Below are 16,322 nucleotides of genomic sequence, written 5' to 3'. Positions count from 1 at the left end.
CGGTGGTTGCATGACTTGTACAGATTATCCAACCGGGCAACGTTGTTGCCTTCATTTTACAGCAGATTAGCCCAGACTGAGAGATGAGCAGATAAGCCAGCCACTTGCTATACACGTATTTGAAGGCGTGTTAAATAAAAGTAAAGTCTTTGAGTAGCTGTATAGAACTAGAGCTCGGGTATTACGGCCCAAAGAGGCACCTGTCGCATCATATCCCCACAACATACCGCCAGGTTATATCTTACAACCAGCGTAAGTTCCCAGCAACTGGCCCCGTAAGCCAACAAATTAGACTTTGGTTTGCCAGCTCAATTTAATAAGCTTTCAGGGACAACCCCAAGTATCTAAGGTAGAACGATCTGGTGAAGGGGAACTCACAATCTCGGGCTCCGATATCTGGCATTTTACAAGCGTCGACAGTTGCTAGTGTTATTAATACTGCATGTAGCATGCTCCGAAATCCAACTTGTATAAGTAGACCGCATCTTCCACCAACTAAAGCTTCGACATATCTCCCTTGGATCTCTCGCAACCCACGTCTGTACTACAATACCCATCTTTACGTAAATCACAAAATGAAGCTCCTCACACTCGTCATCGCCCTCACAGCGCCTCTAACCGCACACGCCTGGACTGGACACGTCTACAGCACGCAGGAAGACTGCATCGCTGGCTGCCCGGCCAAGGTAAACTTCCTTTGAACTTTTTTAGTTGGCTCTCGGATACTGATTCTTGAAAACAGTGTCAGTCGGGGGGTGGCGCTTACGATGGTTGCTCCGGCGGAGGCGGCGCCATTGCACAAGATTTGTAAGTTCCTGCCATGAGAAAGTCTCTACGGCTTGCTAATCTTCTATTCAAGTGTCTACTGCAACTGCAAGTAGATACGGCGATATTTAAACTACCATAGACTATCACTCTTCGTGCATACAAGACATAGACATTCCGCTCTATCATGGTTTATAAACACTCTTCACATGACTCAAACTGTCTCGTTGATCGAGAACTGCGTCCGCATCAGGTTTCTGTCGAACTCACTTATGCTTTAATTTACATATCGCTGCCTAGTGACAATCGAGGTGTTCACGCCTTGATAAGGAAGGGCACACCCGCGTCACGGCCATTTGGACCTACAATTGCCATCGTGCTTGAGTGAAAAACTCGCCACCTAGACTTTTTGCAGGAGTGCGTAAACTTACGTGTTTCAAAGTTTCCCATAATTCCATCAAGATTCGATACATTCATTGCTCAAGACCCATTCTCCAAGTTGTTGCTACATTGACTAACTTATTCGCTGGATGAAGACTCAGCGCCACCTTTTGAGCCTAAAGGGCTCTGGATTTAGGGCTTATGAAGAACTAAGAAAATATATAAATACACTCTGAAGTCGTCTTCTATCTGACAAGAATAGATTCTCTCGGACACTTGACACGATCATAAATAAGACCATCAGCTGCGGTTTCGTTTTTCTCTTCACCGCAGTCATACGCTGAATGATGGCCTTTCTCACGGACTTCGCTAACAAATGGCACTTTGGTGCTCGGAAAGAAGACAGAGAGCATACTAGTGTCGTGGAAAGTAGGTGGAAGTCTTTTCCCTCCTTCTGTCGTGTTGTTCGAAGGATGCTTGGGTGGTTCCATCCCTAAAAATAACCGCAAGAGGATTGGAGTTAGAATTTCCCCTTTAGGCGCCCGTCACAAGTGCATTCTCGGGCGTCCCAGCAGCTTTCGTGAGGGACAATGATGAAGATTGATGCCTTGCGAGCAGCACCATTTTCAGAGGCTGTGTAAGACTCTAGGCGGAAAATTCTGAGTTTACAAGGTCGATTGCAGACATTATACAGGACAGCCGACAGGCATTGGGAGGGGGGGTTGTGATATAAATCGGCTCAAGTCCCTCCTATTATAGTACCTATCTACTGACGTACACTGCTTGCTCTCTAGTACATCGCACTAGCCCAGATCTCATCACTCCCCAAACTTTCAGAAATGCATGTGAGCTATCTCTCGCTGATGCTCGCGCCACGCAGCGACAGGGTCCCAGCCCTCATCAGCCGCAGTCTTCACACTCTTGTCCTTGACGCCATACAGATACGGCTTCTCGTTGGCATAGCACGCCGTCTCCGCTTCATTCGGCAACGTCCCCTCGAGAATATACCGCTTCGCAATCCCTTCCGTGCAATCAGACGTATCCCTTGACGAGTGCCCATACCCATGATGCGCAATCAACCTCGCGTTCCGCCCCATCTCGTTCAATAACCTACGCCCGTTACGCAGCGGCGTGGCCGGGTCATACGTCTCCGCAATTAACAGGATCGGGTTCTTGAGCGTGTGGTTTAGGTCCCCGCGGTAGACGTCCACCGGCTCGGGCCAGTACTTGTGGACCTGCTGGCAAGGAAAGACATCGAAGAAGCGCGAGTTGCCCGCGACCCAGGACTGAGACGACATGTTGGCCCAAAGGGATTCCCACCAGACGAGACCGTCGGGTGGCAACGGCGCGTCGTAGGCATCTGCGCAGATGACGATGAAGGCGAGTTCATCCGAGGCAGGCCGCTTATTGGGTGTCGCGGGGAGCGTCGGGTCGTATTGCCAGGCCCGCTCTTCCAGGTACGCAGCGGCCAAGGTCGAGTTGCCCTGATCGAGCTCGTATAGCATCTGTGCGAGGGCCGGCCAGCTCTGGGCGTTGTAGAGAGCCGAGTAGATTGCGGCGACGAGGACCGAGTACGTGACGAGAGACGGACCGCTTTCTTCGGTGTACCCGATGGCAGGGCGGTCAATGAGTGACGTGAGGAGGGACATCATGCGCTTGTCCAGATCCTTCAGCACGAGGGGCTCCCCGCTGCTGCTCTTGAGCTTTGCCAGCGCGCAGTGATCCGGTCCGGCGTTGATGCATTCGCCGAGAAACCCGTCGTACCAGGCATGGGTGCCGTTGTCGAGCGCGGTCCACCCAAAGCCGCCTAGTTCGCGATGATCGCGGACGTATTCCGTCCCGTCGAGGATCACCCGACCGACACTGTCCGGGAACATGTTGGCGTATGTCTGTCCGATCCCCGTGCCGTAGCTGACGAGGTATCCCGTCAACTCATCCTCGTCCAGAGCCTTGCGGATCTCCTCCAAGTCGCGCGCGACGATGGATGTGCCCATGAAGCGGCCGAGGTCGCCGTGGACTTCCCAGCAGGCCTTGAAGGTGGCGTCGTTCATCGCGTCGGCAATCTGCAGCTGACGCTCCGGGTCGGCGGACACTTCGATGTACTGGCCCGTCAGAATGGACCAGCGGTCTCTGTCGACGTCGTAGGGGAAGCAGGAGATGGAGGGGCGGGTGATGTTGACGCCTCGCGGGTCCCAGCCCAGCACGTCGAATTCGCCATCGCTGAAGCGCTTGGTGTACTGCTCCGCGACTCTCCAGCCGTACGAGGTTCCGCTGCCACCTGGGCCGCCGGGTTCGATGACGAGGGTGCGCTCGCTTCTGCCGCCGGGGGGTGGGTTTCTGGTGCCGTTGTCGGGCTCACCTACGCGGGCTAGGCCCGAGACCTGGTATTTGATGATTGCGAGTCGAACGATCCGGCCGTCTGACTTGTTGGTGTAGTCTAGTGGCACCTCCAGATATCCGCAGAGGTAGATGCCTCGGCCGGAGAAGGGGTCACTATCATTGCCATCAAGGGAGACGGTCTTGTTTCCCCAGCTCCAATTGGATGGGTCCGGATCAAAGGTTTTCGACCACGTCTCCTCGGGATCAGCGTCATCGAGTTCCGGCGGGACGGTAGCATTTGTACAAGGGATGAGCTTGAAAGGATCTTTGGGTAGAGGGAACCGACCAAACGGGGATTCTTGTACTGGGATCGGGTTTGGCACAAGCTCCCCTCCGTGGTCCTGGTCTAGACGGTGTTTTCTTGTGAGATGAATGTTCAACAAACCGACAGCCAAGAGAACACCGGCGAACATGAGCCGTTGACGTAGTCCCGGCTTCCGAGATGGGGGCGGGGGTGCCGGCCGCGGCTGGGCATCTGCGAGCTGTCTCTTCTCCATGTTTGCTTTCGTTGTGACGGACGCAGTCAGGCACACACACCTCCAGGAAGACACATTGAGTGATTTATAGTTGGGAAGAAGAAGTGAAACGAAATTTGCTGATGACAATGATGACGAAGAGCACGCGTTCGCGAAGACGTTGCCCTGTGAGGGGTCCCGATCCTTCAGGTGACAATCATCTTCTCACCTTCCCGTCTTGGCGGGTTTACCTATCGGCCGAGATGACCCACATTTGCCGATTCCGGCTCCGGACATTCGGCCGGGAAGCCCCGGCAAGCAGAGAATCAGCACCAATCAACGAGGACCCAACAAAGTGACAACCATTCCGAACAGTGAAAATGAATTTGTACGATTGGTATCTGGTGATCATTAAAAGAAACATACAGACTCATAAATATGAACTAAGAAAGCATCCCGGCCTCAACTCAAACATCCGTCTTCCGGTCATGCGCAAATGGGGCTTCTTTTGACTCCTTGCCCGATGAGTCGCCTCTGCCAAAAGGCTTCGTCTCGCTCGAATCCAAATCCACACTGGCCCTCCATCCCATCCACCACCGACCGCTAAACAGCTCTTCCATCCTCTCCATGGGGATGCCCTTCGTCTCCGGCGCCCACAGGCCGAGGACCACAAGGCCAACGCCGCAGACGACCGCCCAGAAAACGTACGCGCCCCATACGTCGAGGCTGACAAACATGTTGGGCGTCACGCGCACTACAGCGAACTGGAAAAACCAGTGCAGGGCCATGTTACTGGCATAGCAGACGCTGCGGATGCGGGTCGGGTAGATTTCTGTGCCGTACAGGTATTGTACGGTGCACAAGCCGATGGACCAGCCGACGGCATAGACAAAGACGGAGGCGATCGCGGCATCGGAGGCCGACTTGTTCGTACCGTCGATCCAGATGGCCATGTAGATGGCCATGTATACGTGCGTGATGCACTGCAGGAACAAGCCCGTAATGAAACACCGGCGACGACCGAAGACGTCAACTAGACCCCAGGTAAAGACCATTGTAAACACAAGTTTGACAGCGCCGTACGCGCCACTAGTGATGAGGGAGGTATTATCCCCAACAACACCGGCGTACCGGAAGATCTCAGGGATGTAGTATGTGATACCGTTCCCGCCAGACCACTGCGCGACAGTCTGCATGACGGCACCGAGGAGGAAGCGCGTGCGGTAGGTAGGGATCGTAGCAATGTCCTTGATGATGGCCCATGTCGAAGAGTCGGCGAGGATCTGCTGCCGCGTGCGGATCTGTTCGTGGATCTCGTCGTATTCATGGGCGAGAGCTTGGTCGCTCGGGTCGGCGTGCCGGAGTTTCGCGAGCACAGCGAGCGCTTCGTCGCCACGGTCTCGGGAGGCGAGCCAGCGCGGGGTGTCGTCGAGGAAGAAGGAGGCGATGAAGGCTATGCCTACGGGGATGAGGGGGATGGCGATGACGAGGCGGTACTGCAGCCTCGTCGCAGCGAGGGTCGCGTTCGCGGCGTAGTTGATGAAGAAGCCTAATTCACGGTAGGTCAGTTCATTGAATCGACGAGATCGCAGAATGTCTTCCCGGGGGTGGCCTTACCAATGGTGAGGAACGACAGTAACACGACCATGTATATGCTGACGACCATACCGCGCGACCTCGCGGGCGCAATCTCGGAGAGGTACAGCGGCGCAACAACCGTAAGTCCTCCGGCGCCGAGCCCGCCCCATATCCGGGCGAAGAGCATAAACCCCAGGATGCCGGACGAGAAGACCTGCATCAGGCAACCCGTCATCCAGACAGCGATGAAGAGCTGCCACGCCCTCAATCGTCCGAGGCGGTCATTTACGGCGAGCGCGATAATGGAACCGAAGGCGGCGCCGAGGACACCAAACGACGAAATGTTGGCCTTGCGGTCAGCCAAACCGGACTCATTGCCCTTCCAGAGGCTCGAGACGAGGCCGAAATCCTCCTTGAAGGACGCCAGGCCCGTTGACGCGCTGAACCCGCCTTCATCGTAGCCTACGTGGGGAGCTAGTCAGCGCACCGTGGATTTTGGTGTTGATTTTTGGTGTGTGTGGACGGTGGAGTAAAAAAAGGGACGGATCGCCTGTCAAGGTCGGACGGATGTTGACCGCAGGATCTAACGGGAACTGATTACTTACCCTTGGGAATAGACCCGCACGAGATAACGATGATGGTAAGGAGATAATAGGTGTTGAATTGGACCATCTTAAAAACCCCTGCGACGCCCTTCCTTTGCGTCGATATCGAAGGGATTTGGAACGGGGTTGGAACGAGAGGTTTTGGTTGCGGGCGCAAACCAAGAAAAGAGTGTATGCAGTTATGAAATGCAAAAAAGAAGAATTTTTCAGTCTCTTTCGTTCCAGTCGTAATTTTTGCCCCCTATTTTCCGACACGCAATCTCAGACGGGACGAGCTCGCACCACTACCCCCTCCGATCCCTCGCCTCACTTATGTGGTTTCTCGGGTTCGCTCCTTCGTAGACACTTTGCGCCCTCGAATCTCGTTCCCGTGTGACGGAAAACCGTCGTCGTCTGCTCCAAGACAAGAAAACGCGGGGTGTGGGTGAGGGGGTGAACTCGATCCTATCCCACGGGGTAAAAGACGGCTGCGCGGCCTGGGCCTCCCTTTCGATGGGAAAACGGCCCAACGGGTAACCCTCTCTCGACGTTCTCCGGAGTTTTGGATGGGCCCCTGGTGTGTTGCCCTGGTTCAACTGGTCTCGAACCCCACGATTTCGTTCGGCGGGCGATCGCGCGGCGCAAGGAGAGGAGACGCGAGAGGAGATCTCGTGCAGCAAAGAGTGTGGGGGTGAACGGTATGGGTTCAGTACTCGGTAGGACTTCAGACCTCTTCGCAGGAGGACATCGGACGTTGACCGAACGAAAAAAGGTCGCAGGAGTGGGAGGCCGGCGAAGGGTGAAAGAAGAGCCTGGAGGAGAGACTACAGATGATGGAGGGGGGCAACAATCTTAGTAATGTCACTCCACAATCGGCCGGGAGTTGCGTTCATCCAGTTCCCAAACTCTCAGACTCTCTGCTAGAGTCTCCAAGAGTCCAATCTCATCACAGCCCTTCCCTCCCGCTGCGCCGCACAAGTGCCGGACTTGGGCTAAGGCAAGGGACCAATGTATCCCCCAGCGTCAAGTTCGCAGTAGAGCTACATGACTTAGCCTACTCTGTACATTGGCGTCGAGACGGTATTCCCGGGGGGCTTCCGGCCGTGTTCCAGGCCACTCGTCCATCCCATCTCTCTTGCCAGCAGCCTACCGCTGATCTCTCTCTACTACCGGCACTCTCTATCAGAGTCTCTCTCAACTCTCGGTCAACTTCCGACGGCCCTTGCAGCCGTACGTCGGTGGTCCGCGCCCTGACTCGTGGCGAACAGCGAGCCCAGAGTGACGCTGCCACGCTGCTGGTTTGCTTGCTTGCTTGCTCGCTTGCTCTCTCTTGCACTACCTAAGGTAGTACGACTAAGGGCACCTAGCCACGGCAAGTATCCGTAGCCTCTGCAGGCATTCTCTCTCCACGTCCGTGGTAAGTTTAAGGCGCCGCTGTCCAATAACCCGAGGGCTTGGAGGCCAATCATCCCTCCACTTTGTGACTTGACACCGCTGCATGGCCTTCCGTCGGTCAGGTTCCACGGGTGCATGTGTGTGTGCTGAAAATAGGTGAAATAATGTATGCGTAAAGGTAGTTTGGAGTTACACGGTGACACCTACGTGAAAGTCCGTAGTAGGAAAAGACACCGCGCACATCGCCGTCCCGTCCGCAACTACACCACATCACGCAAAGCCGCATCTGCGCTACCTTGTGGTATCGGTCATCCTCCGAGCCCAACGCACCACCAAAAACTCAACCACCAAAAACATCACACAGCAGAGGCCTGCCATCTTTTCTTGTTCTCTTTCTATTTTCCCACTCCGGTCTCCTCTTCCCTCAAACTCTCTCCATCTACGGGTCAACAATCTCCACTATCGTTCCTACTACTTGCTAACACCTGCATGCTCCTCCTGCTGGAGAACGGAGGCGGGCGCGGACTGGAGAACCACATCTCCTCTTTCTATTATACGGCCGGCCATCTTCCTGAGGATGCTGCAACTCAATGATCCACACAACGACGTGCCGGGCCTTCGGCGGAATCTCACCAAGCGCAATGGGCCGACGTCCATATGTGCAGGCGCACCGCCGCCGTCATCGCACACCTGTTGCTGCTGCTACTCCTCCTCCTATGCCGTTGCCGACCCCCATCGTGGTAACAGTTGCGGATGACAGAAACCCCGTGTCGTCGGTCCTGTCGCCAGTTTGTTCACGCGAGGAGAAGGATTCATCCCTTCCATACCATTCTCGGCCCTCAACCACCCCCGGTCCTTTAGAGTCCCATCAACTCCTCCTCAGTAGCAGTAACAGCAGCAGCAGTAACGCCCGCAATATCAGCAACCTCTCTCACCTCTTCGCCTCCACCCGGGCCTTCTCATCTCTTACACATAGGGTCGCCCTCACCATGCTACAAACCAAGCCCATCCTCCAGGCCCGTTCCACTCTGCTCCATCACATCAAGTCCATCATGGCTCTCCTCCAGCCCATCATGGCACCAACTACACGGCACAAAGACGACAAGTTAATATCCAGAGTCGTCGCCGCCAGCACCACTCCCGCACGGCGCAGGCTGACTCTCCCGGAGCGGATCCCTCGCGGAGCGTGGGACTCACATATGCACGTCGTCGACCCGGCCGCCTACCCCTTGGCAAAGGACGCAGTCTACTGCCCCAAAACGCACCGCCTTGACCACGCCCTCGCCTTCGAGTCCTCCGTCGGCATCGACAATATCGTCCTCGTACAGCCATCCATCTACGGCAACGACAACACTTGCCTCCTCGACGCCCTTCGTGCCCTCGGCTCCCGCCGCGGCAGGGCGGTGGTGGCTTTCGAGCCAGGCAGCCTGTCTCAGAGCACCCTGGCAGAGTGGCACAGGCTCGGTGTAAGAGGCGTCCGGATCAACCTCTCCTCGGTGGGCAAATCCCTCAACGCTGTAGAGCTCGACTCGTTACTACGTCGATATGCCCACGACTGCAAGCCTCTGGATTGGGTGATACAGGTGTACATGCCCATGTCCATGATCGAGCTGCTCGAGCCCATCGTCCCGACCCTCGGCGTGAGAGTTTGCATCGATCACCTCGGGCATCCCAATATCAAGGACATGCCATCACATAACCCGTACGACATGAAGGGCTTCAAGTCCCTAGCCAAGCTGCTCCGAGCCGGGAACACCTACGTAAAGTTATCGGCGCCGTACCGGCTGAGCTCTAAGGCAGATCATAGCGATCTGGAGCCGATTGCGCGAGAGGTGCTTCACCTGCGGGGCAAGGACAGAGTCATCTTTGCGACGGACTGGCCGCATACCCGGTTCGAGGGCCTGGATATCCGGCCCTGGATGGAGACGGTGCTCGACTGGTGCGGGAAAGATGATGTCTTGGTTGACAGGTTATTCAGGGGCAACGCGGAGGATCTATGGAATGCCCGTCACAGCAGATGATGCGTCACATCATCGATATGGTTTGCTCGGCTTACACGTTGGAGGAGCCTGCATTTTCTTTTACTAGCATAGCGTTGTTGCATGAGTTGTGTGGCTTTCTAAGCGGTTCATTGCAGAGCAACAATTACGTCGGCATTCGACGCGACACGAATTTATGACCATAAGAAATAGAATACTTTGTAATAATGGCCTTGGCCAAAATCAAATTTTTCCCTTGTCACGTAATCCGCATGATCTAGTGATACGGTGATTTACGGTGTGGTCGTTTGAGCTCTATGTTCGGTGTAAGTCCGCGATTACAATAGTCTTGACTAACACGGAAAACACCGCAACTTTAGGATAAGGTTTTCCGTTGGATACTTGATTCACATTACCGCAACTCCCTCTCTATCCCTGCAAGTCTATCTGTAGCAGCGCCTGTGTAGAATACTTTAAACCAACTAAACGCCGAGGCAATGAGGGAGTCGACCCTACCCAAATCACAGAGGTTGGAGGGCTGGCTCTGACAGTTCACCACCAGTAGCTCCAGTTTCTGAAAACGAAATGACAACATTAGGGGGCATGGCAGCGCCGCCAAACCCTGAACTTGGAAAGAGACGGCCCGATAGTTCGGTGTTGTGTCCGCTCCTCTCGGCCGCGGGGCTAGTGGGGCCGCATTCTCGATTCTGAGATACGGCGTTGAAGATCAAGGGGAGACAATGAGCCAAAGAATCTCGAATACGCAGTCTGTATGGGAAATGATCAATCTGGTGATATTTCTGTCTGGTGCTCGTGTTTCCTAGCCGAGGACCGCGAGATTAACAATCCAACGCACGTTTTAAAGTGTCCAGGTTGTCGGTCGACAACTCTCGATATGCAATCCTCGCTTCTCAGCAACTGGCGGCCTTTGCACCTACTTCCACAAACCTGGGTTTGACACTGCATGCCCGCTTACCGTCACCGCCGGCGAGCAACAACGCCACTTCGGCGGAACGCATCTCTCGGACTGCAAGTTCAACGAAGCAGCCCGTCTTGGAGGGGCTTCTAGGTCGGTGACGACTGTGTAGGGCCGGGGGCGGCTCCACTCGCGGACGTGGGACCGATTCTGGTACAAGTCCGATTCTCGAGCTTACTAGAGGTGGAAAGGGCATGGTGGCTGGGACTTTTGCCGGTGGTCCTTCCTGAAAGCACGTCTTTTCTCTTGTGGCAAGGTCTTATCATGGGCCATGGCCAAGAAGAATTACGGATATGCATCACTGAGTAGAAGTTTGTTCACGGTGGGTGACCGACGTGAGTTGTTTTGCGACATCTAGGCGGGACGATTTAGACCGAGGACTTGTAGCTGCGGATAGCACGGCTCGCAGTGGACATGTAGGATGGGGATAATGTCATCAATCACATTCGAGATAAGCTAGACTGATCATATCTTCATCGACTGCTTCTTACTTGGTGCGAAACCGAACTCGGTCGAGCAGAAATGTTGCTCGTGTGCTCTAAGATATCCAAGAACCTCATAGCAATCATCATTCAAAACACTATGGTAGATTCGTCCGAAGATGAGGAAAAACTACGGAAAAACAAGATCACACACTCCCAATCCCACACGATGCCCATGGGGGACTCTCAAAGGCAACAAGAACCCCGGATTTCCCAAGCAGCCGGTCAAAATTGCCGGATATGTACGGATTTCAGCATGTATAATGAATCCTACTGTAACGTCCCCCAGCTTTCAGCAAACTTGGCTCGCCACCAACGGTCAACTTCCGCATGTTGTATGACAAGGATTTTGCAAGCTCCGTCCTCTTGGAAACTCTTGGGACGAGGCGAAGTGGCGTTTATTTTCCAGAGACGAATCGGATAAATGTAACCTCTATATAGGATACAAATGCAACACACCCTATCTCAATAGACCGATCCCCAGCCGAGGGACGGGAACAAGGCTTGTTCTTGGCCGTTTTGACTCGTGTGTCTTCATAACCCTCCATATGATCCCCGGGAAAGTACGAGCTTTGCGGGGCCGGAACCGTTTCAAACTCGAACCTGGAGATGGCGACTAGAGACTCCCATCAAGATTTCATCATGCCTATTGATACAGCGCGAAAATAGCACAAGAGAAATAGTCTCCCTTGACTTCAAGTCCGATACTCGTATCCTACCTCTGCGGTTGAACTTTCACCCCTCTGCCAATCTTACACCTCTTTCGAAAAGTTACCAGATACCCCTCCTCCCCGGTGTCCCACAACGATTCGACCAGGGCCCCCATAAGACGTTTCCCCTCCTCCCCACAACCCTCTTGCAGATCCCCTCCATCCGAGGCACGAACGAATCGTTGATACATTGTACCCCAGGACTTGCAGATGCCCATCGCCGAGAGGCCATCTGCAAGTGCGGGCTGGGACTGCACGTGGGCACGGCGTCAGACTTCCTGCTGATCACATTATCAGGCAGGGCTGGCTGTACTCCGTAGAGAATTCTTTATCATCGTCGCCTGGAGGGCTTGGCCTCACTCGGTCAGTGGCTCCTGCGATACATACAGCCAGCCAAACCTGCAAGTTGCCATCGGCTCTAGACACCTTATTGGTAATTATCAATACGCATGATAAGTGTATATATGCTAAGCTTTGCAAAGGAACCAAAAGAGACGAGTTGTTAGCAGAGTGCGTTTTTGCCTGGTCTGTGGATCGAGATGGTTGTACCCACGGACGTGCCAATAGAGTACCTACCGCGAGCAGCTTAGAGCTTGATCTCTAACTCAGAACACCTGCCTGCCATAATGTTTACAACTCAAATATAATGTTTACAACTCAAAGATTGAAGGTTTCTATCGCATGCCCATTTCTCTATGCATGTATGCGCGACTGGCAAAAGGAAATGCCCCCTCACGGGATTGAACCGTGGACCTTCGCATGAGGTGCCGAAGTACGAGTGCGACGCTCTACCACTGAGCCAAAGGGGCTTGTTCAATCTGACATCATGGGGTCTAAATTACGACTATGACAATAGCGATCGCTGCCAGCGAGTTCTCAGTCGCGTGCTTCATTGCAGTCAGTCCCAAGAGTCATTCAACGTCGTAGTTTACAACGATAAGACAGACAGTCCATCACAACATCAAGCACCGGCCTCACCGTCCCCTCGGTAAACTTCCAGCCATCCTGGCCTCGGACCATCACCGACATAAACTCCCCAGAGAACAAGCTTCCCTCCGTCTCTTCTATCCGCACGAATACCCTCAGTCCCTCGGTCCACGTCCGCGATAACAACCTCGGCCATCCCCCGTTGGCGTTGCCGGTAAACCGGAAGTATCCACCATGCACCATCGAGTATCGACACATGGCGCGCACATCAAAATACCCATAATCCCATCCGCCCACGGGCGTCTCGGCCAGAAAGAAAAGAAGTTGCGCAGAAGAGTGTCCACTTTTGCGGTGTTACTCACCGTCCAACCTCGTGCAAAGTTACGATACACTCGGCCTTTGGACTTTACAGCGAGACTAACAGCGAGCATTTCCTGAAAATCTGCTGCTCTTCGGGCCCTTTTTTCTTTTCCTCATGGAACTACCCGTAAAGCATCGTCCCCCTGGCCCCGTGCGTAAAATCTTGTTTCTCACTAACGCTGGACGAAACTTAACCAAACTGAGCATTAGACGCAAAAAAAGACCATTTCCATTTTTATCCTGTCATCGCAACTCACGAAACTTGGCAAACTCGCTCACGCATTTCCATATGTTCAAACTGGCCGGGACCCCGAAACACCACCCTCGGTAAATGTCCCGTAAAAGCCCCTCCCTCTATGGAGTTTCAAACGCCCACAACGTCGGAAGGTCGTTCCGACTTATTCAACCTCGGACCCTGGCCGTTTAATCGTACGGGTTATGGGAACCGTCTGATCCATTCATCCAGAGAACACCGCACCACAGTTTCGGTACGACTGGTTCTCTACTCACCCTCACTATCCAGGTCCAAACGCTTCAGAGTATTTCCTAAAAATGGAAACACGACTTACAGCTGGAGGCACGGACGAGTGAGAGCAAAGGGTGAGAGACGGGTGCGAAAGAAACAGTACATGCGCACAACACCTCACCTGTCTCTATGTCTAGGGCCCCGGCACTTCGGCCCTCCGGCTCTGATGATACCCCGAACGACATCCGCTCGCCCAATGAATCCAACATCCCTCCCATACCGCTATGCCGCAAATACCACATGTCAGATCTATTCCCTTGGTCCCTAGGCTGCTCGGTTCACAACCTGGCTGGCTCTCCCCATGTAACCTCCGGACGCATCTTGCATATACGCGCTAGTCCCCCCAGATTTACCATGAACGGAAATCCAGAACCCATCCATAACCATTTCCCTTCCTCCCTATCCCACTTCCTCCGCTCGCTCGCTTGCTCACTCACTCTTCTGTACTCCCACACCCCTCGAGAAACTTTGAAGTGCAGTCCGGCATGATACGATCCTCTGTCCGCGATCCTCCATCGTCACACAGCTCGGAAGTTGACCGAGAAGCACTTGCGAACCTTGAGAACCTTCGTCAAGCACAATGAGGGGCAGATCTGTATGCGTATCATCAGATCACTGTTCTCGTCACGGTCAAACCCCCGTCCAACCCCGCCGAGCTTAACCGCACTGATGATCAAACGCGGTTGATCATCGTTGACGTGGCGGAGGACGCGCCGAGCCGGGCCCAGCTTACACAGCCCTCCCGACTCCAGTTCCAAACCCCAGTTCGCCAGGTGCTCCAGAGAATCAACTTCTTAGGAGGAAAAGTACGCACGGAAAAGTGACCCATCGACACGGATACAATCTTTCAGCCATCCTGCTTATCCATACACCATCGATAAGACCACCAAGATTTCCAAGATGCCAAATCTACCCATCAACCTAAGCTCAACTCGGACGATGCCCGAGATCCTCAGACACCATTTCCAAAAAAGCATCGCCGTCACAACCAGATGAGAGACAAGATAAACACCCCCACGTAACAAAAAGGCAAACCGCTCTGAGCTCTCCCTCCGGCCAACCCAAAAACCGACCCAGCTCGGAACATGCCCGAGTGGAGCTCCCTCTCAGGGCCCATTCTCCAGGGCCCGGGTGACCGTGCAGCTTCTTCAACCACTTTTTCCAACCGGTCACTCTCCGGTCCTTCGGGGGAAAGAATGGGGTATCGCGCGCAGGAAATGGGCCGATGAAGGCCGGTACAACCAAACAACAGGGCTTTCTTTTTTGGCCGCGAACGGTGGACCATGGGGGGAAAGCGAAGGAGGGTCTATGATTGCTCGTTATATCATGACGGCATTCCGGACTAGGAGAGGAAATGGAGCGACGAGTGACGACGACACGAGACGCCAAACGCGAGCGAGATTGCCGACATTCACCGAGGTCTTTTCGCTTCGGTGTTGAGGGAAGGCCTAGCTCTGAAGCAGACTAGATCAGATCAGATCAGATCATTGCCCATACAATGGAGCAGTCCGGCGTCTTGACCAAGATCGTGGCGGGCGGTGTTGCGGGGGTTTCAGAAACGCTTGTTACTGTGAGTGGAAGGTCTCATCATCCATGCTCCCCGAGGACTAAACATAGAACACGTGTGTTGGTTTTACGCACTCACTCACTCTCTCACTTACACTCTCACTTGCATTTTCACTCACATTCTTATTCTCACTCACACTCACTCACTCTCACGTTCCATACACAAACGTACAAACATGTTGGGCACACTTGAGCGGTCACGCGCACATGAGATGAACAAGCATACAGAAAAAGGTCTAACACCAAGTCTCTTCGACACGATATAGTACCCAGCCGAATACGTAAAAACACGCCGCCAACTACACTTCAAATCCACCACCAACGCAACAACCTCAAGACCCAACCCACCGCCCAGCTCCCTCTCCATCATCCGCGACACGATCCGCACCTCGGGCGTGAGGGGCATCTACTCCGGCGTCCAGGCCCTCGCCGCCTCCAACGCCGCCAAATCCGGCATCCGGTTCCTCGCCTTCGAAACGACGCGCTCAAAGCTCGACGCGCTCTCGGGCTCGGAACCCCAGGCATCAGGACCGGGGAGGAAGCCCCGTGCCGCGTGGATCAACGTCGTAAGCGGTCTCAGCGCCGGCGTAGCAGAGTCCGTCGCGGTCGTGACGCCAGGCGAAGCCATAAAGACCAAAATGATCCACGCCGCCGCCACCTCGTCCTCTTCCTCTTCCTCGTCCGCAAAAAACCGCTTCGCAAACCGCGGCCTCATCAGCGCCGTCAGGATCCTGCTCTGCGAAGAAGGCATCCGAGGCCTATGGAGCGGCCTCACGCCCGTGCTCTGCAAACAAGGCACCAACAGCGCAGTCCGCTTCACGACCTTTGCTATGCTCCAGGAGCGCGTCGCGGCGCGTTGGCCTCAGCTTGAGGGCGGCGTCGGGAGTACCCTCGTCTTGGGCGGTGTGAGCGGTGTGTTTACGGTGTACGCGTCGATGCCGTTTGATAATATCAAGACGAGGATGCAGAGCGTGCAGAGTGCTGACGTGCGGTATGCTGGTATGGTAGACTGCGCTGCGAGGATTCTGAGGAGTGATGGGGTTTTTGCGTTTTGGAGGGGTACGTCGCCTAGGTTGGTCCGGTTGACTGTAAGTTTGATGCCATGGCTGGGAGTGATGGTGGGAGTGAATCTGGCTAATGCGGGTATGTACAGCTTTCGAGCGGCATCACGTTCACGGTCTATGATCAAGTGGCGCGTCTGATGAAGTCGGCGCAGACAGACCGCAAAGCCAGCGACCTGCAGCGCCTGTAAAGAAGGT

General features: G+C 54.4%; 4 protein-coding genes across 4 annotated transcripts; 2 read left to right on the top strand and 2 right to left on the bottom strand.

The window, feature by feature from the left end:
- Window positions 1-1,979: 1,979 nt before the first annotated feature.
- On the bottom strand, window positions 1,980-4,022 carry CPAR01_14464 (uncharacterized protein; the record flags this gene model as incomplete). The annotated part of the gene is made up of 1 exon (XM_060498715.1): window positions 1,980-4,022. One exon carries the CDS (start codon window positions 4,020-4,022, stop codon window positions 1,980-1,982), a length of 2,043 nt encoding a protein of 680 aa, XP_060342776.1.
- A 425-nt stretch (window positions 4,023-4,447) lies between these two features.
- CPAR01_14463 (uncharacterized protein) lies at window positions 4,448-6,230 on the bottom strand (the record flags this gene model as incomplete). Its single annotated transcript, XM_060498714.1, has 3 exons — window positions 4,448-5,529; window positions 5,598-6,020; window positions 6,164-6,230. 3 exons carry the CDS (start codon window positions 6,228-6,230, stop codon window positions 4,448-4,450), a joined length of 1,572 nt encoding a protein of 523 aa, XP_060342775.1.
- Window positions 6,231-8,178: 1,948 nt separating this feature from the next.
- CPAR01_14462 (amidohydrolase) lies at window positions 8,179-9,558 on the top strand (the record flags this gene model as incomplete). The annotated part of the gene is made up of 1 exon (XM_060498713.1): window positions 8,179-9,558. The coding sequence occupies one exon, from the start codon at window positions 8,179-8,181 to the stop codon at window positions 9,556-9,558; it is 1,380 nt and encodes a 459-aa protein (XP_060342774.1).
- Window positions 9,559-14,805: 5,247 nt separating this feature from the next.
- On the top strand, window positions 14,806-16,315 carry CPAR01_14461 (mitochondrial carrier protein; the record flags this gene model as incomplete). Its single annotated transcript, XM_060498712.1, has 4 exons — window positions 14,806-14,916; window positions 14,966-15,067; window positions 15,330-16,151; window positions 16,217-16,315. The coding sequence occupies 4 exons, from the start codon at window positions 14,806-14,808 to the stop codon at window positions 16,313-16,315; spliced, it is 1,134 nt and encodes a 377-aa protein (XP_060342773.1).
- Between the last annotated feature and the right edge of the window lie 7 nt (window positions 16,316-16,322).

Source organism: Colletotrichum paranaense (genome assembly GCF_030867605.1).
Source record: "Colletotrichum paranaense strain IMI 384185 chromosome Unknown Scaffold_15.1, whole genome shotgun sequence".
NCBI classification, from domain to species: domain Eukaryota; kingdom Fungi; phylum Ascomycota; class Sordariomycetes; order Glomerellales; family Glomerellaceae; genus Colletotrichum; species Colletotrichum paranaense.
Note: the sequence above shows the minus strand (reverse complement) of the source record. Positions and strands in the feature narration are given on the sequence as shown.